The sequence below is a fragment of the Histoplasma capsulatum genome, assembly GCF_000150115.1.
Source record: "Histoplasma capsulatum G186AR genomic scaffold supercont2.1, whole genome shotgun sequence".
Taxonomy (NCBI): domain Eukaryota; kingdom Fungi; phylum Ascomycota; class Eurotiomycetes; order Onygenales; family Ajellomycetaceae; genus Histoplasma; species Histoplasma capsulatum.
This window is the reverse complement of record NW_025544801.1, coordinates 2681793-2703934: the sequence shown is the minus strand read 5'-3', so window position 1 is coordinate 2703934 and position 22142 is coordinate 2681793. Positions and strand designations below refer to the sequence as shown.

Below are 22142 nucleotides of genomic sequence, written 5' to 3'. Positions count from 1 at the left end.
TTGACTTCTGCTCCTAATTTCCTTGTTTTTTACTTTCTTTCTTCCGCTATTCTACCACCATGTCTTCCAGGCAAACACGGCTTTGAGAGTCGCCTCATTGACCTCCCTCTCCATCTTCTATTGGAGATCCACTACAGCAATTGAAAGAAACTTGTTGTATTTCCTTCATTCACTCTCCCTTTGTGTGCCCATTGGCGGCTGCTCATTCATACAGTACAATTCGACCTTCTCTGTATTGTTATTCTCTTTCCCTTTCCATTCCAGTCTCTTCCCTAGAACACGCCCTCTCCGGTCTGCGAAGTCGGGACTTCTCACACTTGAATCGGCCAAATATTGAACTATTAATTCCTGAATCACCGTCCAGTTCGTCTCTCCCAGCTTGAGGCTAGCTGTATATCTCCTCAACTTCCTCCATTGTGTGGGCTACAGCGAGGAATTCGTGGTGGACTATGATTCTGGCCCCAGCATAAAATGTCATCCCCCAGCAATAGCGACAGCGTGGCCGCTGCGCTTGATGCGCAGAGCGGCACAGGCCAAAAGACAGCGGGAATGTCAATAACCACCTTTTTGGCATCCCTAGCTACCGCTCTCATAGTCTTCACAGCTGAAGTCTTATTATTTACGCTGCTCAAGGGAAAGTTGACCAGGATTTAGTGAGTGATTTGGTGTCCACCCATGAAATCAATTTTAAAGAGTTCAAATCTCTAACAGGGGCTTTCCTGCTTCTTTTTCTTTTTAGCCAACCGCGAACATATCTGGTCTCAGAACGAGAACGTACCAACCCTTCCCCGCCCGGTCTGTTTCGGTGGATTGCTCCTGTGTTCAGGACGTCCAATTCAGAATTCATCCAAAAATGTGGCCTGGATGCTTACTTTTTCCTTCGCTACCTCCGCATGCTTCTCAAAATTTTTGTCCCACTTTCGTTCGTCATCCTACCCGTGCTCATACCCTTGAACAAAGTCGGAGGAAAGGACACACGTGCTGTTTCGGCCACAGATGACACTCCTTACAATGTATCTGGATTGGATCAGCTGGCGTGGGGTAATATCGCGCCAGAGCATACAGACCGTTATTGGGCCCATCTAGTTCTTGCTGTTGTCGTCGTCGTTTACGTGTGTGCTGTTTTCTTTGACGAACTTCGAGGTTATATCAGACTACGACAAACATATTTGACATCACCTCAGCATCGGCTGCGCGCATCAGCCACCACTGTCTTGGTGACCGCCATCCCATCGAAGTGGCTGTCTGTAGATGCTCTTGATCGTCTGTTCGATGTGTTCCCCGGAGGCGTCCGCAACATCTGGATAAACCGAAACATGGATGAGTTGAGTGAGAAAGTGAAACTGCGGAACAAACTCGCTTTGAAGCTTGAGTCGGCAGAGACGGAACTGATAAAGAAGTGCAAGAAGGCCCAACTTAAACAGGTTAAAGCTCAGGCCAAAAAATCCGGCAAAAAGTCGTCAGAGGTGGATCGCGAAAAGATGGCTGCGGAACAGAGAGCTTCCCGTCTCGCCCAGGGACCAGGAATTAGTTCAGGGGATCCCCATGAGGCTCATACCATTCGGGAGGTATTGCATGGCCGAATGCGTGAGTCGAATGCAGCACAAGACGGACGTGGTAATGGTTCTTTTATTCCACATGTAGGTGACGGGGTGGGGGCTGTGGGCTCGGGAGTAGCAAGGATCGGAAAAACGGTATTGGGCGGTTTCAGGAAGGCTGGTGACACGGCTGAGGGCAGATTTCGAACCACCGGTGGATTTGATGGTGAGGTGGGAAATAATATCGGAAGCCTACCAAACGATAGAGTCGTGGAGGAAGCGAGCTCTGAATTTAGGAATGAAAAGCCTACTGTGGGCTTGAGGAGAGAGGGAGCCACTGCGGCCAACCCGCAAGGGGCGGATGTCCAACACGAAGGTAGGGCCAATCCCAACCTCGACCTTGAGGAGGATGAGACTCGACTTTCCGGAGAAACGCATATGGAAGAAGGGCCCCCTGCAATGGATGGCCCGGCAGACCCACCATCACGTCCAGCGAAATTAAAACTATGGAAAAGCTCGAAGCAGACAAACCCAAAGCCCAACCCTCAGGATGACCAGTACCCATTGACTGAACTTTCCCCTGTGACTCCCTCTGGTAAGAAGAAGATAGCTCTGCGACTTAAAAGACACGCGCCTGCTAAAGAAGGCGATCGGGTTGCAGGACAGGAATACCCTCTGGCGTATAACGAAGAGTTTGAGGAAGATGACTATGGCGACCCTCTGTGGATGAAATACATTAAACAGAAGGATCGTGAAACCATGCGCTTACCCATTTTTGGTTGGACATGGATGCCCGCCATACCTCTTCTTGGCAAGAAAGTCGATAAGGTCTATCACTGCCGCCAGGAAGTCGCGCGCTTGAACCTTGAAATCGAAGTAGATCAGCGGAACCCGGAGAAATTCCCACTCATGAATTCGGCTTTTGTTCAATTTAACCATCAGGTGGCTGCACATATGGCATGCCAATCCGTCAGTCATCATATACCCAAACAGATGGCGCCACGATTGGTGGAAATATCTCCAGACGACGTCATTTGGGATAATATGTCGATCAAATGGTGGGAGCGGTACCTGAGAACCTTTGGGGTGCTCGTCATTGTTACAGCTATGGTTATAGGCTGGGCTTTCCCTGTTGCTTTTACCGGCTTGCTCTCTCAACTTGCATACCTGGAAGGGAAGTTTCCTTGGCTTCGATGGATTTCCTCAATGCCTGACTGGTTGATTTCAGCAGTCCAGGGTATCTTGCCCCCACTATTTCTTGCTATCCTCATGGCCATCTTGCCACTAATCCTCCGGTTTCTCTCCCGGAACCAAGGCGTGCACACAGGGATGGCTGTTGAGCTAACCGTGCAGAATTATTATTTTGCATTTTTGTTCGTTCAGATATTCCTCGTCGTCTCAATTTCGTCTGGCTTCACGACTATTTTCAATTCCATCACGGACGTGACAAGTATACCCCAACTTTTGGCTCAGAATATTCCTCGTGCGAGTAATTACTTCTTTTCCTACATGGTGCTCCAAGCAATGTCTGTCAGCGCTGGCGCACTGGTTCAGATTTTTGCTCTCGTTAGCTGGTTTATCCTGGCTCCGATTTTGGACAACACTGCTAGAATGAAGTGGGCGCGGACCACAAACCTGAATCAGATGCAATGGGGTACTTTCTTTCCGGTCTATACGACACTAGCATCGATTGGTAAGTAAACAATATTTCTTGTTACTATCCTCTTTTACGTTGAAATTTCTCACTCGTACTCTAACGCATCGCCGTTATATTCTTATAGGGCTTATCTATTGTGTTATTTCTCCGCTCATCATGGTATTCAATGTTCTCACCTTTGGACTCTTTTGGTTTGTATATCGATACAATACGCTCTATGTCACGAAATTTCGCTTCGATACGGGTGGTCTTCTTTTCCCGAAAGCTATCAATCAGCTTTTCACTGGCATCTACGTCATGGAAATCTGCCTGATCGGCATGTTTTTCCTAGTCAGAGACTCGGAAGGAAATGTTGCTTGTGAAGGCCAAGCAATATGTATGATCGTGGTTGCCATTCTGACGGTCGGTTTTCAATACCTTCTTAATGAAGCATTCAACCCTTTATTCCGGTATCTCCCGATCACGTTGGAGGACGATGCCTGTCGCCAAGATGAAGAATTCGCTCGAACCCAACGGCGGAAACTGGGTCTTGTAGAAGAAGAGGACGAAGAGGAGAGCGATCAAGACAACGACAGCGCATTCAACCAAGGCGAGAGACTAGACGAGCAGGGCGACATCAAGTTAGACCGTATTGAGCGCAGGAAGGGAAGGAAAGGAACAATGACTAGACAGATCGGCAAACTCATCCCGGGCAAGTCGAAACGCATTTCATGGGCCGACCGGTCCAAAAACGGCCGGTCCAAATACTTTGGCGGACGATCCGACACCACCATCCCGACCGTTCAACGCATGCGTGAAAAGCTGGCACACGATGCCGAATCGCAGGCCCCATCCACCCGCGCCATCGGCCAAGCTCTGTTCTCCGGCATCCACGACGAGCTTGAAGACCTGACTCCGGACGAGCGTGACCGACTCGTCCAACGGGCGTTCCAACACGAAGCTCTCCGCATGAAACGGCCCGTTATCTGGATTCCTCGAGATGATATTGGAGTCAGTGATGACGAGGTGTTCCGCACGCAGCGATTCAGCAAGCATATATGGATTAGCAATGAATATCAAGCGCTGGATGGACGGTGTCGGGCGATTTTTAGTCGGAGTCCACCTGATTTCTCTGAAGTGGATTTGATTCAGCTCTGAGCGGTGAGTGTATTGGTTTGTGTGGCCACGTGTTTGATCTTCCTGTTGCTTTTTTGGATCCTGTCCTTTCAATCATTTTTTCTCTCCTTTTTGTTTTTGGCCTCTTTTCATTTGGGAAACATATAGCATTGCAACGGCGTTTCGTGCGAGATGATTCTATCACAACCAAACTGAGGGAAAGGAGGAAGGGAGTCAAAAGCATTATACCCAAAAGAAACAGGAGGTGTCTTTTTTTTTTTCCCCCTTGAATTTTGCATCATGACACTGTACAAAGATCGAGCAAAAAAAAAAAAAGAAAAAGAAAGAAAAAAAAAGGGTATAACGCATCTCATGTTTTCCACACGATCCTTCATACCTCACCTACCTACCACTTACCATGACCTGTCCTCCCCCACCCCACGAACCATTCAGCACATATTCATACACACACACAAGATCTTCATCTACGTTGTTTATATCATTTTAGAACGAAAGAAAGCTCCATGGCTGTGGCGCATCCATAGCGAGTTTTCCTTCCTGTATATAGAATTATCTGATGGGCGCATCAATTGATTGATTGATTGATCGATCGATCGATCGATCGGCGAGTTTCTAATGGATCCCCGCCACGGTTTGCATATGAATCACCTGACGGCAGCCACGCGCCACGCTTCTTTCTTTATGTTGGTTAAGTAGAATTTGCCCATCCGGAGTACATGAGCACTGGTAAATTATCTAGTTTAGTTCTCTTCATCATGATGATGATGACGACGATGACGACGATGACGACGATGACGATGATTGCAAATTCTGTCAGAGAAGAAATAACATGCATCCCACTCTGCCAGGGGCTTGGTTTTGCATATATTTATTTGACCTTTCTACCTGCTGCTGGAACCAAGGAGAGCAAACACGCAGGCAAGCCTCGAACGCCGCCCGGTCTCAGCCATCTGCACGCCTGGCCCACAGAAATCATGTTTCGTTTCCCCCGCTCATAGTGTGGGTAGATAAGATAGACTATTGGCTGCTATATTTAAAGATGGGCGGGAATGAGTTTAGACGAGAGAAAGAGACTAAAAAAAAAAAATTAAATTGAATTAAATCAATAAATAAAAAAAGAGGAAAAGCAAAAATCCGCTGGGTTGGCACGGAATGCAGCGAGCCCCGTCCACAGGGAAGAAACACGTTTGTGTTTGTGGACTCAATGTGGAGGCTGAATGCGATGATGCACGCCATTGCCAACATCCCAGCGCCAGGCAGGGCTGGACTCCCGCATCGAGCTTCCCACGACTTCCTGCACTCCGGAAAACAGAACACAATGTTGGGACCGGTCTTGTGGAATGGAAGGATTGGTTGGCTCTGGATACATCTTTGCCTGGCTCTGTTTTCAGCCCTGGTCTGTTTGGAGTCGAGAGAGTAACGCTCATTTTACTCTGGACTGATGGTGGCTTTTGGAGACAACAAAGCCTCCAGGCCTGTCTCGCATGTTTCAAATGGATGGTCGATGGAGGCTTGACCGAATCGCTCATTTTCGTTTCTTTTGTCTTCGCTCAGCCCAGCCCTCTTGCGGCATCATATTCTGCATTTAATGGGTCCTGCTGCGATAGTTATGTCTTTTCTTTACGCAAAACGCATCATGCTTTGGGTAGGATAAATCTGGAATCTGTGTAGAGTTGCTTACCTCCAAATTCAAAGGCCCTCATCCCACAGCATCTCAGTCGAAGAGGGACAAGACACGCTCCCAATCTCTTTTGAAACATACCGTTCCCTCAAAATTTGAAAATAACGATGAGACCCCGGGCATCCCTCCTCCCCCAACTCACCCATCTCCTCCTTTTAGCCCTTTACGCGAACCCCACCTCTGCCGACAGCTGTATCGGCACCCAGGACTTGAACATCTGCTGTCCCGGTACCCTCTCCGGTGGGGTCACCTCCAACGGAAATGGCAAAGCAACCGCCCACGGCATCTGCTGCATAGACCCTTCAACCATCAAACGTCGAAGCACTGACGCAAACGACAACATCAACATCATCGGTGAAGCCATCCCCTTCCACCCGCCCCTCGACCGCCGTCAAAATAACAGAATCAACCTCGGCGCATCATCATGCGGCGAGGACGAAATCCTCATCCCGCTTAGCGCGCCCGACTATGCAAGCCAGGTGTCTTCAGTCATGGCGTCCATCTCCGGAGAATCGAGCAGCAGCATCCCTGGGCCCACAGGTACAACAAACACAAATACAAAGATTGCTGGGCCAGCCGCTACCGCGACAAACTCGGATCAGGAATCTAGGACGACCGCGGCGACGACGCCGACGACGCCGACGACGCCAACAACGACAACAGCAGCATTGAGCACCGGCGGCATGCCTGCCGCGACGGGGCAAAGGTCGTATGTCGCTGCCATCGGAGGGGTTATGGCAGCGGCGGTGCTGGTCGCTGGGAGTTTGTGAGGGACTGGTAGTTCAGCTGGCGAGGCTCTACTTTGGAACTAGATCATGGCAGAAATGAACGTGCCGTATAAATTTTCTGGGCGATAGAACAAGATGAGATATATTGATTTTGAAACGGGGGGTTTTCTTTTTTTTTTTTTGGACCAACTCCTTCTATTTATTTCTTTCCCCAACTGATCACCTTGGATCCCCAATTTTCTCTTTTCGCTTCTTCTGATCTTCTGCGACTCTCCCCGCACTTTCAGACATGTGGATTGGATTGGTATTCGTGGATTCTGATAGTCTGATATTTTGTCTTTCTGCTGTCCTGTGAAGCGATGCAGTTTCTGCTCCCCCCCCTTATTATTCAAACAATGATGAAGAATTCCAGTTCCCTTGCCATGATATCGCTTTCGTATAACCACGAGATAGCCGGATATGACGTCATTCCCATTTTATGAAGAATCTATGGAAAGTCGTCAGTATGAGCGAGAAAAGAGACAAACAGCATTCGAGGCTTGAGAGCAATTGACTACTTACAGATGTAATGGTTAAGCATATGGATTGGAGGCCAGAATCAATTCATGAAGCTGCCCTGGATGTAGGCAAACGTCGTTGGCGAACCCTGGATGCCAGCTATTTACCCCGCCGCCGAAGCCCGAGAAACCCACACCTGCCGAGGACAGCACTTGATCTTCTCTTCACAGCACGTTGCGGACAACCTCTCTCTGCGTGTTGGAACACATATACAAACGAGCCCCAAGTGTGAGTTCATCACTTGCACCCGCACTCATTGCATTTCAAAGACTGATGATATATCCGAGCACTGGAAGTTGAAAAGTAGCAAGACCGGCAGGCAAGACCAAAGATTTATAAAATCAACCTCAAGCAAAGATGTGCATGCAATCGTCTTGCTCTATCTGCTGTAAGTACACACATCCAACACACACACACACACGCACACACACACTGCAACACACAAACAGGCTCGCAAACAAGCACCACGCAACTGCGTGCAATTTCCATTCCCAACAACCTCTCTAGAGACCTTCCATCCCCTTTCCCTCCCCTCCTCGCCCTGAGCCGGACAATCCCGCTAACGCGCACGGCTTTCTCAAAACCAAACAGCAAAGACCAGCTGGCGGGGCTGCGGCCAGCACATCCCCCGTGTCATGGACTCGGTCCCGACCGAACAGTGGTGCACCTGCACACCCAAGCAGAAAATTGAGGGTAAGGAGTATCCCCCCCGCGCTGGTGAGGGGACAACTGCTGCAACAGCCACCGCCTCCTCTTGATCGATTGTGAAAAAAACGAGAATCCGCAATTGCTGTTTCGATATGGCTGAAGGTTCTGTTTGCCGTTCCTGTGTATTCTAAGGCATCAAGGGTGGATGGTTTTAGTTTGGGGGAAGAGGGAGGGGGAAGAAGCGGGGTACTGTCCAATGCTCAATGTTTCCGGCTGTAGGGCTGATTGGGAGGCGGCTGGTTAAATGTGGATTTTCTTTCTTTCATTCATTTTTATTGTTTGAGAGAGAGAGAGAGAGAGAAAAGCGCGAATGCAACGTGAGAATGGTCAATATCACGCAGTTTTCGTCATTTTGCAGGTTTTTTTTTTTTTTTGTATATAAATGAAACGTTCTCTTCCTGCAATTCCGTTGTGTTCCTGTGTCGTAATCCAGGATGGAGACTTATTGTAATTGCTAGTAGATAAGGACTATTCTCTCATTCTTCGTCTAAAAAAAAATCCCAAGAGCGCAAAAATACATAGTTTGTTAGTCTCGTATTAATAATACAGCTATATCCTATAGTAAACCATGACGAGCTGTATAATATTACATCCCCGATACGTATAATCATTTGCTCCCCGCTGCCGGAATCGTATCTCATTGCCTGTGGCTCCTCCTCGTTTTCTCCTGATAAAACAAACATCCTTTTACTTCACGCATTGCTGCGCATCACTTGAATATAACTGCTCGTCTTCGCGGCACATACATATGTTCCTTCGTTCCCTCTGTGTCGAATTTCAATTCAACAACCATAACCCCCCACACCAGCGTGTCCATACTCCTTCCTCTCCTGTCCGTCCTCCAGCCACTAAGATCTATCTCCATCCCGTCATTCTCGGGTTCAGGGACAACGGGTGGCAACCAGCACGCACACGTATATTCTTTAACCCAATTCCGCAGCAGACTTTCAAACAACCAAATCGCGGGGGAAGAGAATATGCGTCCAGGCGGCCCACGCGACCCTGTTGCAGGACCCGACTCAGGCCCTGCTCCGCCTTATCCCATGAGACTCTCGGGACCAGTCATCAAGGGCTTTGGGAGGGGAAGTAAAGAGGTGGGTTTGCATTCTATATTATTATCTGTTTTTGGTTTTTGTGCTTGTTGCTTTTTTCTTTTTGAAGGGTGTATATATGCCCTCATCCCGGTGTATATTTTTTCTATATCCTGATATCCCGTACGTATCGGGGCTTTAAAGCAACTGGATACTATGTTTGAACTCTTTTTATGCATGGCCTTGTTCTTAGGCGAGCAGTTGCATTATCATGACCTTTATATCCACGCTGTTCAATCATTCGTGGACTTCCCTTCCCTGGGGATGCAGAGGATGGAAGCCTTTCTTTTACTCTATGCCTGTTTACTTAAATATGCTCTGTCTATGCCCGTGCATACACATTATATCCTTTAATTCTATTGCGGCAGATAAACGGTACATTACATGAAGACCTTCTTGGTGTGAAAATCATCGCAGATACCTTCCTCCTTGCACCCATTTTCTTTTTTCTGTTGCTTAAATTAACAGCTTCCACGACTGAACGGAATAAAACAGCTCGGTATTCCAACTGCCAACATCCCCCCAGACTCGCTTGCTCCATACGGAGACGTGGAGTCAGGAGTATATTATGGTGTCGCCGCGCTCGACCCATCCCAATTCAAGTATAAGGGGAATAGGGACGAGCAAAATGGGGCGAACGATGCCGCAGATTTAAACACAACTGCAGACGGAAGCGAAGATGAAAATGAAAACGTCTTCCCCTGCGTTCTGAGCATAGGGTACAACCCCTTCTATAAGAATACAGTTCGGTCCGTGGTACGTATCTAAAGAGCACAAGAAAAAAAAAAAAAAAAACCCCCAACCATCCAACCAACGAACAAACAAGCAGATATCCACATTCATCCAAAAAGCCCCCACCACTCACCCCACACACCGCTCTGAATACAGGAAATCCATCTCCTCCCCCAATTCACCAGCCACGCAGCACCACAGCCCCTTCCCCAAAAGACAACAGACCAACCAACCCGCTTCTTCCGTGTCCCCGATTTCTACGGCACGCGCCTCAACCTGCTGGTGCTGGGCTACATACGGCCAGAATACGACTACGTCAGCCTCGAGGCGCTGGTGGAGGATATCCGGGTTGACTGCGAGGTGGCGAGGAGGAGTTTGGAGAGGCCTGGGTATCTGGGCTATGCCAAGGGGGATGGGAAGAGGGAGGTCCAAGAGGCGAGGGAATGGTTGCGGGCGTTTTGAGGAAACAAAAAAAAAAAAAAAAAAAAAAAAACCCGTCAGGAGGAAGGGATGAAGGCCGCCTTGTGCTGTTGCGTGCGGTAATGGGCGACATGTGTTTTTTTTTTATTTTTACCAATACCACCCAGCAGATGAGATGCGGAAATAGAACGATGTTGTTGCTATTTATTCACCAGTTAAATATGGATGTGTAGAGTTTATATACACGAGAATATCAAGGATATCAGATATTCAGATCTCCCCGTATTTTCAGACCCATGCACTTCAAGCATTCATGCCCAGTGCTTCTTCTTCCTCTTTTCTTTAAGAATGAGCTAGTTAGTGAAAGTTGAAAATAAAAATCAGATCACAAAACTCCCAAGGTAGAATAATAAATATCCAAATAACCTTATTCCCTGCCTCCGTGAAAATATTTGTAAATATATATATACACATGTATAAAACCCTAACACCAAAATACCCCTTTCCCATTGTGTATTTTGCTTTTGCGATTTACCCCCACGGGTGAAAGGAAGGGTAATTCATAGAGATTTTCATAAAGAAAAGAATAGTAAAAGAGAAAATCAAAAAAAGAAAAAAGAAAAAAAACCCAGAAGGGAAAAAAAATACTTGAGGAGGTCACTGGTTTTGAATCGTCCGAAGACGTAATGATAAATATATATGAAATGAGCCAAAGCAATAACCAAAAAACATATTATTGTTTATCGATTTAAAACTACTTATGCCGACGGGTATATGTCCTATGCAGGTGTGCGCCTTGAGGGGCTAAATGCAGGGTAGGAACTATATGGTAGAGTCAATGTTAGAACGTTCCGGGTGGGAAAAAGAAATAAATAAATAAAACCAGTGGAGAAAGGAAAGCAACAAAGCAACAAACTCAGGAGCAAAAAGTAAAGGAAAAGTGAAAAACACAACACCAAAGCAAGGAAAATAGTAGCGTCATGCGTGGGTGAGAGGTGAAAGGGGGAGGAGGGGGGGCTTTACGGGGAGCAACTCACATTCATGACAATAAGCATAGGAATATCGAATACATCTCTCTTAACCGTCCAACAATAACTGCACTCCACCTTCCCGTCGCGAAATCCCAACTGATTCATTCCCGCCTCGCCGGCAATACCCCTTTTCCCCCAGGTCTGCTTCGGTGATAGCTGGGCCCCGTGCAATGGGCCCGCCGCCGCCGCAGATGACGACGATGGGGGAGATGAGTTTTTGGGGTTGGTGTTGTTTCTATTGGCGTTTGCATGACCGCTGCTATTTGCGCCATTGCTGGTTGACGTTGACGTCGTTGCTGCTGTCGCCGCAACATCGCCACCACCACCACCACCTTTCCCATCCGATCCACCTTGCTGTGCCTCCTTCCCTTGAAACAGCGCCGCACTATCCTCTTTCGTCTTATATTTCAACAACTTGCACGTCGTCATCACGCTCCCACGTGAATCGCCAAACGCAAGCTTCGCGAAATCCTCATAGAACTCAATGACGCTGTCGTCGTCAAGCAACTCCGCGAGGAAGACAGGTTGTGTGCGGCCACCACCGCCACCTGCGGCGGACATGCCCGAGTGAGGGTCTACACCGTTGCCGTTCCGCGGGGTAAAGGTGCCGCTGCCTCTTGGCGAGGAGCCACCGGTGTTGACGTTCAGGTTTGGCTCCTTGCCCAGCAAGACCTCCTTTTTCCAGCCGGTTAGGATGCTGAATTCTTTGCCCACAGCGGCGATTTCGCCCGTGCGGCGACAGACGATAGTCGGTGTCCCGCACGCGTTAATAAAGTCTTCGTATTCCCAGAGGGTGCGTTGGAAACATTTCTCCATGAATATGAGGTCGTCTTGGTTGAGGGTTTTGGTGGTGGCTATGAAAGAGGGGCGGATTGAGGCGAGAGCTTTGGCGATCTGCAGGGTCTTTTGCGGTGAGAAGCGCCGTTGGATAAACGCAGTGAGGTTGTGGAAGCCGCTGGTGTATGAATATGGTTCCTTGACGCTTTCATATATTGACGAGGGGCTACGATATCGCCTCTTCACGCCTACCTGGAAGCCCTGATGTTTGAGACCGGGGGTTGATATGGGAGGCGGCTGATGGGGGTTCGTTTGATGCATAAGGGCTGTTCGGGAGGAAAATTTGGCATTAGCTTCGTCGAATTGATTCATGGTCGTCATCTGCGGACTTTCAGTCGAACCCGGACTGGCGAAATTCATCGGGGCACTCTCGATAGCGAAGGCGTTAGGATGCTGCTCACCCATCTGGCCTGCAACGGTGTTTTGGTTGTAGATATTATTATTGCGGGGATTTGTCTGGCTTTGCCCCGACGGATTCCAGTCATTGAGAACTGGATCACCAAATAGGAAGGGAGACTGGGTGTTAGTGCTATCTCCAAAGTTTTGAGCCGTGAAAGTACCAGAACTCCGTCCAATAGATCCACGCTGCGTCGCTGAATCGCTGGGTGGAGTGTCGCCCGCGCCTGTAGCCATGTGGCCCAGCATTCCAAATTCCAAAGCGCCATACCGATTGCCGAAATTCATACTGGCAATATCGAAATTGAACAGTGCCGGGTGACTGGGGTCAAAAAATGCAGCGCCAAATGGATCCTGGGTCTGATTAGACGCAGACGACGGCGTTTGAGTCATGGCTGACGAGAGGTTCCGATTTGGGGGATTAGACGAAAGGTCGAAATTGGGTGTTGAGGTGGGGGATGGAGCTTGGAAGGCGCTGGGATTGATCGACGTGTCCTGCATTACCGTAGGGGGTATGTGACCCTGACCCTGTTGGGACTTGGCTTGGGTGTAGACATCGAAGTTACTAGCAGACTGCGGTGAGTAGAAATTGGCGGCAACGTTTTGGCGTGAGTCTTTGTTGGAGTTTGAATTGGGGCCATTTTGCTGTTGGTTAGCATTGGTCCGTGTCGCATTTGCCTGGTTGTAAAAATTTCTTCTGATGCCAGGCATGAGAGCTTCATTTGGTGCATCGTGAAGGTATTTGGCCTTCTTCCGTACTCCGTCATGGCAAGCATCCTGGAGGCCGCGTTTAATACATCGCTGGCAAGGTCGCTCGTCGCCTGTAAAGCAATTGCTATTGTCAGGTTCTACAATTCTCTAGCAATGGATAAGCCAGAAAGGAGTTGCTAATCGACCCTGATTGTGCGCAATTGCACACTTGGGTGTGGAAGCTGATTTCAACTATGCTTCGCCAGCTTTTATCTCATGGCATGATAGGGAGTGGGGGTCGGGCGGGGTCACGCAACGAAAGGATGTTGATAAGGAGCATAAGAGAGCACGAAGGGGAAAGCCAGGTAATTTTAGAAAGAGAAGAGAAGTCAAATGAAAATAAAGGGGCGAAAATCAAGCAAATATTAAAGAGGGTAGCGTACCACAAGTCAGATGGGCTCTCTGACAAGCAAAACAAGCTCTTTTCGCCTTCTTCCTCCTTGGGCGGAGAGGGTCTTTAGCATTGGCGGCGGTAGAGGTATGTTTTTGGCCACTTTCGGCCGTGCCACTTCCTTTCTCGTTTGCCGGGGATTGCGACTCGGAGGCGTCCGCGGGGTTCGCAGTCATATTTTTGGATTCTTGGTTTGTAGCAGTTGGAGCAGCCGGCGGCGGGGTCGGCGAACCATTTTGGGTGCTGGCGGTCATAATATATAAATATAAGGCTGTATATAGTATTTTACCTGCTGCGGAAGAGCAGGTCGGCGGGGAAAGGGGGGAATGGCCGTGCGAGCGTGGGGAGGTGAATTGCCGTATCGCCTGTGCTTCTTGTCGATCGATGCGATGCCCACGTTTGTTGGTGTTTTTTTTTTCTCCGTCTTGCTCCCTGCAAGTAGCCGATGTGTATCTTACAGCTGAATCTAATTACAGCCCTTTTTCTTTTCCCTCTTTTATTTCCTACCTCTCGTTTCCTCGTTATATATATATATTGTTTTTGCCTTTGTTCTCCCTCGATTTGTCAAGGAGAAATACAATAATCCTCACAGCGACACACGCCGAACTACGACACCAGGTTAAGATTTCAAGTGGCTATGTAAGACCTTTGACGGGCTGATAAGGCCAACAACACGCGCGAGCAGTTTGAGTGTGGTGGCACAGCAGCTGCGAGGTATGCTTCAGCAAGTGAGGGAGCGGCAGAAGTGGAATCACGCGACCGCAGCCAGGGCGTTGAGAGGTCTGACTGGCGGATTGCGGCCGTGCGACAGGGTCAAGCAGCCCAAGTTCAGGCAAGAAATTTGGAACCGACGACGAGAGATGGCGAAGAGGGAAGCCGATGGAGAGCCACTTTGAAGACAAGTTGGCAGAGAAGACCAATCGCGGGACACAATGCGAGCTAGAGAGATCAATGGACACCCAGGCTGCACTGGGCCAAGCGGTAGTCGCTGTACGCCAGGCGAATGCGAAAGTCGAAAGCGTGGTTGATGGCTGAATAAGAAAAGATCAAAATAAAATACGGTCGCATCACCGGAGGGAGGAGAACCATGGAACAACACCGCGGTGGGGGAGATAATGTATGCGATCTGTGTGCGCTGCGGGGGACGCTGATATCCTCTCGGGCAATGGGTGGGTTGTGTGCGATTGCGATTCCGATGCCGTTTCCGATTCTGATGCCGATGCTGATGTCGATGCTCAATGGCAATGGGAGGTGAAATCACGATGAAAGCTATCGGTGGACAAGCAGTCGTGGTCGTTGTTGCAATGCGGACTGCGGTTCACACAGGGCGTTGCGGAGAGTGGGGAGGCACCGGACGGGGGCAGCGCATGGACGAACATAGGGCAACGTCAATGACGACTCGAGCGGTGCGCGGAGGAAGAGAAGGGAAAAACAAGTAGCTGAGCGAAAGGACTGGACCGAGTATAGGGCGTGGAAGGGATGGCGGGGAAACTGAGGCTCTGCGGGGTGGAATAGGTAGATAGGCGGAGGACGGGGAAGGATGCGGGAAGAGAGCAACGACGGCGGGATCGCAAAAGCAGCGTAAAAGAGGGGAGAGTGTCAGAGGCTGGAGCAGCAGCAGCAGCAGCAGCAGTAGGAGGAGGAGAATGCAATGTAGATAGCAGCTGTGGCGGGAGCTGGGGGTGGTTTGATTTGGCGGAGCTGGGTGTCGGGGCAAAGAAAAAGAAAAAAAAAAAGGGTTGTGGTGAGATGATGACTGGGAAGGATTGAGATGGAATGTCGAGTTCAACATCAACTACAAGACACGCTCTGTTGCAGCACCGTCGCTGCCCCGGGTCTATACCAGATCTCCATGCGAGCGAATATACGAGCAATGACCGATCATTACCACACCTACACTGATGGATAATATCTCCACCGCCAGCACTCTAAACTTGTCGTTGGGGGGTTTTCATGTGGTCGCGTGTCGCCATATGTTTTGCATCTGATCGAAGCCAATCCTGGCCCAGCCACGGTAACTCGTTAACTATCTGTTCCTAGTTCATCATAATTCCCCCACTGATCCATGCATATATATTATTGCAGGCAGCACCGTCGCGCTGTAAATGAGAGAGAGTTACCGGCATTGATACTATCCTATGCAGCCAGTTGGCAGGTTATTTTGACCACAGAGCAACATATTATTATTACTCGATCTCGGACAGACCCCATCCAGCATCTTTTCTTCTGTGTATCTCAATCGAAATAAGTCTCTATGGCCCAGCAGAATTCCCGAGGCCCATCCCGCGTAGCCTGACATATACAGGGTTTCCCGGCCAATCTAAAAAAATGGTCTCCCATATTCCTCTGAGTTAAAAAGGCTGGCTGAAGGGTGACCGAGGAGATCTATCATTTCCGCAAGGTGCGCTGGAATTCTGGATCTTGGTCTGTAAATAAAATCCTAAATCTATAACCTATACGGTGGTAGGCGTCCTCAAGGTCCAGGTTAGTGAACATTTTGGCTCCAGAAAAAGATGCTCAAACTACGACAATTGTGTGGTTTGATGAAACAATGCAATGCAGCCTACAGAACTAAATATATGGACGCTCGATATCTATGCTTCGTGAATCAAAATCCGGGACATTAAACTGTCTTCATGGCAGACATATACCCCTAACTTGTTACGCTAGGGTACGGTGCCTACATACCCGCATGCGTCCTCTTACATGTGCATGCTACGTTTACGATGGCCATAGCTGGCTGAGGCAAAGATGCGTGGCCTGGTTCTCCATCAGTCTGTGATACTCTCCTTGGGCTCAGCTGGTAAAACGCTCGAGATGCAAGGCTTTCCAATCTCTCCAATCTCTTGCACCTCTCAGCTCCCTCAGCCTTCAGCTGGCAGGTCTCCCAATCTCTCAATCACCGATCTCCGCATCTTGAAAAATGCTCAAACAAAATTAAATTCCTCTTTCCTGTATGGATGATTCGTTCGCAAGTGTTTTTTCTTTTTCTTACTTTTAAACACTCTTTCTCGGGTTTCCTGCGGCTATCTACATGCACATTGCTCCAAGTCATCGTATGCCACCTGCACTGCTCCCTTGCTGCCATCGCAGATTGTTTCGTTGGTGTTTGCAAGCTTCTGTTTATCGTCTGCCACAGACCTCGTAATCGCTGCTTAACAACAAATGGCCAATTGACAAATGTCATCAACGCGAAAGAAGGTGCCCCCTGTCTCGCCTTTGTCCTAGCGAAACTGTCAATGTTAGCCCGAAGCCATTTTCCCTGATTGAATGGATGAATGGCCTGCCGATTGACCGACCTTCGCTGGACCGCCTTTTTAATCCACCCAGCCAAAGAGATCCAGGGATGGGAAGAAGAGGAGAAAAAAAAAAAGGAAAAAAGCATCTTCATTCTGCGTTTGACACCGCTGGTCCCGCTGTCAGTCAAATATCGGAGTGCTGGTAGTACCTGCAGTCATTGTTCATTTCACACGGCATAGTACCGTACTCCCTGACCTGATGCCTTGCTTCGTTAACAAATAATGCCACTGCCATTGTTTTTCGCTCCTTATGGCTCTGACCTTCTGTTACGAAGGAGAAGCCAGGGTCAGAAAGGACAAGCTCCAACCATCGTTTGCTCCAAAAATCATATCTTCCCCTCTCCTTCCTTCACTCCAACAAGTTCCGTGTCTTTTCGTTTTTTCAATTCCTCACCGATCAATCGCCAGACGCATCACCTCTGAAATATCCAAAAACAGCCATTGACATGCACAACAACATGCAGCCAATGTGCACTCCATATCAAGTACCTTGAGGCTGTGCGTTTATAATGGCCATAAAATCTCCCACCAGGAGACCCCTGAGTTGGCATAGTTTGCTGTTATTGGTGCCTCGTGCATCGGTGGTCAGATCAGATCGTCCCGTCAATTTCGCTTTCATCCCTTCCGAGCCCACTTTATTATGATTATTTCTGTTGTTCTCACTTAATTCACTTATCGCATAAGTACTGATTGCACAAAGAGAAATGCGATAATTGACATGGAAATGCGCACACTACGCCAACATGGATCTCGATCACACAACACCCTGGAGCTGCTCGCCATAACTTTATATGCCCGCTTGCTTTAACCCCTTTCATATCTGCTACTGATTTCAGTCCAGAGTATTTCCAGCTGCGATCGACGCTGTCACCTGCTTGCAACCGAGATTCTAAATGATATTTTGTCTTTAAACCCGACTTTCTCATGCTTACAGTCAGGCTGACTAAAATCATCATGCACAGGCGGGAAGAAATATGGCGTACGCAGGCCGTGCATATTTATATCCACAACGGCTATGCATCTTTACGTGGAGCTTCGAGGTGGCATTGGCAGGATTATTGTCACAGAGTGTCTCTTGACCTCATGGCTTCCTGTCTTTCTACTATCAGCCTCGACCTAACCACAGCTCTGTGGCCACTTTTTCTCTCTTTGGGTTTTATTCCAATTTAAGGATGTCTTCCATTGCTTGTCTCTTACGGCTCAACGCGTTGCCATGCATGTGCGTGCATGATTAACCCCCGGCGGGAACTCTCCGTGGGCTTTTATTGCTTTACTCTCCCTCACAAGTCCTCACTCACTCATCCTAGGGATGGACTTAAGGAAAAAGACTGTTGAAGCACTGTTTGAAAAAACTCTCCAGGGAGTCAGTAAGGTGGTGCCATCAGCTGTGTTCCCAGGCCAGGGTAATCCGGGGGGGCAAAGACAAGCCGCCGGCCACGGGGGAGGAGACTTGGGGCGGAGAAAGGGAAGCGACTTGGTATTCCGCCCATCAAGGATATGTTTGGCCATTCCGGAACTTGGAGAGAACATTTCCCTCCCGCTCAAAGATTTTTGAATTGTCAAAATAACTACCGAGGCATGCAGAGTAACTGTGCAGTGTGCTGCATGGTAACATCACATACCACCGTATACGCGTACCACCCGCGCCATACCTCGACATGATACAAACCCACCCTCATCCTCACCCTAACACTCATTCATACACCGCCTCCAAATCAAAAACACGAGCCCTGTGCACATCACTCGTAGGAGATTTCGAAGATCAGAACCCGAAAATCGAAAAGATATAAAATAGTTGCCGAGACATCTACGTGTTTTTCACGCATCGCCCCTGGGTCTATCCTTTTTCCTTTCCTCTTCACTCCCTATCTTCAATTCATGTCTTCGGCCTACGCGCCCTAAAACACGATGCGGTGTCGTCATCTCACAGCAGCCTCCCACGAGCCATGGAACCACTTCCCCCACCTCCACATGCATGCAGCAGCAGAAGCCGCTCGTTTTGCTGCCACCATGCTCGAACCCCACTCTAACTTATTTGTACAGTTATATTGACTAAACAGCAATCGTGACTAAGATTCTCGTCTTTGTGAATATATCCTCAGCTTCCGCTTCGTCCGAGTGATCTATATAGCAGGTCAAATTGGGTTTCATATAGGAATCTAATTCTCTGCTCTCCAAAAGATGAGCCTCCACGTTCTCCATCTCCCACCGTCTGCTTTTGTATTGGGAAGATGAGAAAGTTTATCATCCTACCGGCCTGCTTTTCTTGTTCTTTCTTTGTTTTTGCTCGTGGCCAATCTTCAGCGTCTATTTTAGGCCTGTTACCAGCTATCAGTGACTTAATCTGACCCCTGCGTTCTTCCAGACCGACCTAGGAGGCCGTGAAGTAAGGGGTGGGATTTCCTGCTCCTGTGCGTCCACCTGTCTGGGATACGTATATAATCAACATCTAATATCAATATTCCATATTTTCTGCTTCGCCTTTCTTTTGCTATGTAACAAAGGTTCTCAGCGTTGAGCTATTCCGCGGTTTTACCTCCGTCCTTACTACACCAGCCATTGATCTTAAACATCACCAATCAAGCATTCCCGTCATAGAGGGCTATACGATCATGCCGCTCTTTCTTCCCTTTTTTCACCTTCTTTCCTACGACGCATAATACAAAACATACGAATCCTCCTGGCATCAAGTTGTAGATATTCGGTGCCTATACGTATAAACAGTTGGCATAGCATGCCTGTTGTGCAATGTGCACTGAACGCCAATGAAGCGCGGAGAGAAAGGGTGTGGAACAGATAGACATGCAAAATATATCCTAAGACGGGGTTTCCATCTTAAAGGATTGATCCTTTTTGGTGTGTGTAGTGGTAAAACTTCCCATCAAAAACGCATGTTTTACAAGGGAGAAGTGATAGTTAACGCTGTTTATGCTAGAGAAGACACGCGCGATGAGATCATTCGTGAGAACGGAGCGCGGAGTGTGGACATGTGGAACAGAAGTAGATGAATGGAACAGAACCTTCTATACCAGGCCCCCAATGCTCCTGAATTCGGGGGTTTTATACCTAATTCGGCAGCCAATCTTTAGGCACCAACACCCCTAAACGACCCCAAAATCTTGCTTCCTGCAGATCCGAGCTAACATTTGATAGAGTCGGGCCGATAAAGTCCCGAGCCTCCTGTTGTTCTTAGTTAGCGTGACAACTTCACGAAAACTCGAGGTCGCCAAACATGGAGAATCAGAAAAGCCATTCTTTTCGACGCGTTTACTCCAGAATATTAAACATCTGATGCTCATAGGTTTACGTGGATCTACCCAGGTGATGATTTGCAAGAGATGGAGTTGGTGGTGAAGATTGTAAATTGTTCGCTATTACATCTTGGTAGGAATGATATTTATCAGTGATGTTGTCTATCTGTTGCTCGAGCGCATGCTAACTTGCAATGTTTAGGCCGGCAAAAAAAAAAAAAAAAAATGTGCTGACGTCCCGTGGAGCGCATTTATTATTTAAACGTTCGTCTTGATCATGCAGGCGATGAGGTCAATGGGGATCTGCTACCATGCCGTGCCATACCATGGTCCGAGTGAGCTCGAATAACTGTGCTGTTATTAAGCGACAAAGTAATGAGCTCTTGCTTTGGTTTCGAGCTCTCTCTCACATGGGACCCACCTTTCCCCATCAGAACATATAATGCACGTCTTCCCAGGGTGTGCTGCAGCGTTTCCATGAGCGTTGCCCGAACGCACCTCACCCATGCATCGCCGGCATAGAACTGCGACAGAAGAATAAACACGTCGGATTTCAAGTGTCCGAGCATAGTTGACCTGGAGAATGCGATCCCTCCTGGCGTATTCCCTGACCTAGGGCAGGTCTAGACACACTTCTACCTATCACTGGAATTTTTAGGCTTAAAAGATATTACCATCGACCCGTGCATGGAAGTCAGAAATGTGTATGGGTGATTCGATTGTCCCATGAATTGCTAATAACATCTGGGGCTTTTGAAGGTTACTAGGACGATTTTTATCATGCATACATTCACCTTGCACTATGCATGATCGTTCGGCGGGAGCAAACGAGGGCTTTTATCCTGTTATGTTTGTTCGAAGCCCACGGGTGCGATTCGAGGCTTTTCTTAGGCTATACAGGGTAAATATCGCTAGGGTGTTGCTGGGGGCAGCGCTACAGATTTGGGATTGAACTCCCTCGACCTGAATTCCTGCTGGCTGAAAACAAAGACCTTACTCTCATACACCAAGTGTGTTTCCCTCTGTCAATGATACCTGGAGTGCGTTTGTGGCAAATAGAGTCACAACTATTCTGCAACTATTGCTTTACCATCGCAAAATTCTGAATAAGATCTCCCGCGGACGCGATTTTGAGGAGAATTAGGCATGGATTACTAGCTGGTTGTAATTCAATGACAAAGAAGCCGAGAGTGTAAATGAAGGAGCAAACATATATATTGGGCTAGGGAAAAGCACACAGCTTTCGTGCCCCACTACATGTGCGTCATCCAAGCCACACAAGCCCCACAGGGCCTAGGAGTTTTGTTCCGCTCGAATATGGATGGGCAGAGCATCAGGAATATCATGACAAAAGAGCTCACGATGCCTGCCTTATCCCAACCCTTCCAGCCTGCCTGGCTATATACGCTTATCGCTGTTAAGCTGGGGCTTCAAGACCCGCTTATCCCAAAAACACTTTGTTAATGGATGTCTCTCTACCTATTATCTGAGCGCCTCAAACCATCCATACCGCAACATTACGTTCACGGCATTACCCATGCTCGTTCGGGTACCGTGGCATAGATGTAGACGACAAATTGTTTATCTATCCCACCCGATTTCAAATTTCTTCGTTCGAGAATTATCCAAATTGGCAGAATCCCGGTCCCATCGGCAGTCTAAGCCCAACTGAACACTACAAATATACACTCGAGCAACAATGACGCATTCTAACTAGCATCACCCTGCAACATTTCCATAAAATTTCCAATTAATTGGCTTATCCCTGATGAATTACAAAATGAGCGGACCATGGCAGTCCGGGCATCGCAAATCCCATCAACAACTCTTTGCAGAATCTGAAGGCTGCATTCTTTTTTGTCTTTCGATTAGTGAAGGATTAGCGAAGGATTAGCGAAGACTGTGGACATAAGAACATATTCGCAATTGGCTCCAAGTTAGCGGAGCGAGCGGAAGAG

At 48.3% G+C, this 22142-nt stretch overlaps 8 protein-coding genes across 8 annotated transcripts; 5 read left to right on the top strand and 3 right to left on the bottom strand.

The window, feature by feature from the left end:
- Positions 1-471: 471 nt before the first annotated feature.
- On the top strand, positions 472-4332 carry HCBG_00871 (phosphate metabolism protein; the record flags this gene model as incomplete). The annotated part of the gene is made up of 3 exons (XM_045427921.1): positions 472-653; positions 740-3231; positions 3320-4332. The coding sequence occupies 3 exons, from the start codon at positions 472-474 to the stop codon at positions 4330-4332; spliced, it is 3687 nt and encodes a 1228-aa protein (XP_045291896.1).
- A 1131-nt stretch (positions 4333-5463) lies between these two features.
- HCBG_00870 (uncharacterized protein) lies at positions 5464-6762 on the top strand (the record flags this gene model as incomplete). The annotated part of the gene is made up of 2 exons (XM_045427920.1): positions 5464-5956; positions 6152-6762. 2 exons carry the CDS (start codon positions 5464-5466, stop codon positions 6760-6762), a joined length of 1104 nt encoding a protein of 367 aa, XP_045291895.1.
- A 436-nt stretch (positions 6763-7198) lies between these two features.
- Positions 7199-8340, top strand: HCBG_00869 (uncharacterized protein; the record flags this gene model as incomplete). The annotated part of the gene is made up of 4 exons (XM_045427919.1): positions 7199-7223; positions 7284-7506; positions 7586-7666; positions 7870-8340. The coding sequence occupies 4 exons, from the start codon at positions 7199-7201 to the stop codon at positions 7967-7969; spliced, it is 429 nt and encodes a 142-aa protein (XP_045291894.1).
- A 623-nt stretch (positions 8341-8963) lies between these two features.
- Positions 8964-10292, top strand: HCBG_00868 (riboflavin kinase; the record flags this gene model as incomplete). The annotated part of the gene is made up of 3 exons (XM_045427918.1): positions 8964-9080; positions 9573-9833; positions 9966-10292. 3 exons carry the CDS (start codon positions 8964-8966, stop codon positions 10269-10271), a joined length of 684 nt encoding a protein of 227 aa, XP_045291893.1.
- Positions 10293-11033: 741 nt separating this feature from the next.
- On the bottom strand, positions 11034-13888 carry HCBG_00867 (transcription factor; the record flags this gene model as incomplete). Its single annotated transcript, XM_045427917.1, has 3 exons — positions 11034-11051; positions 11267-13314; positions 13627-13888. The coding sequence occupies 3 exons, from the start codon at positions 13886-13888 to the stop codon at positions 11034-11036; spliced, it is 2328 nt and encodes a 775-aa protein (XP_045291892.1).
- Positions 13889-14878: 990 nt separating this feature from the next.
- On the top strand, positions 14879-15404 carry HCBG_00866 (uncharacterized protein; the record flags this gene model as incomplete). Its single annotated transcript, XM_045427916.1, has 2 exons — positions 14879-15040; positions 15150-15404. 2 exons carry the CDS (start codon positions 14879-14881, stop codon positions 15402-15404), a joined length of 417 nt encoding a protein of 138 aa, XP_045291891.1.
- Positions 15405-16498: 1094 nt separating this feature from the next.
- Positions 16499-18540, bottom strand: HCBG_00865 (uncharacterized protein; the record flags this gene model as incomplete). The annotated part of the gene is made up of 7 exons (XM_045427915.1): positions 16499-16549; positions 16630-16858; positions 17083-17197; positions 17423-17583; positions 17961-18024; positions 18232-18272; positions 18506-18540. The coding sequence occupies 7 exons, from the start codon at positions 18538-18540 to the stop codon at positions 16499-16501; spliced, it is 696 nt and encodes a 231-aa protein (XP_045291890.1).
- A 1459-nt stretch (positions 18541-19999) lies between these two features.
- HCBG_00864 (uncharacterized protein) lies at positions 20000-21723 on the bottom strand (the record flags this gene model as incomplete). Its single annotated transcript, XM_045427914.1, has 6 exons — positions 20000-20113; positions 20251-20304; positions 20683-20796; positions 21014-21076; positions 21546-21582; positions 21695-21723. The coding sequence occupies 6 exons, from the start codon at positions 21721-21723 to the stop codon at positions 20000-20002; spliced, it is 411 nt and encodes a 136-aa protein (XP_045291889.1).
- Positions 21724-22142: the final 419 nt, after the last annotated feature.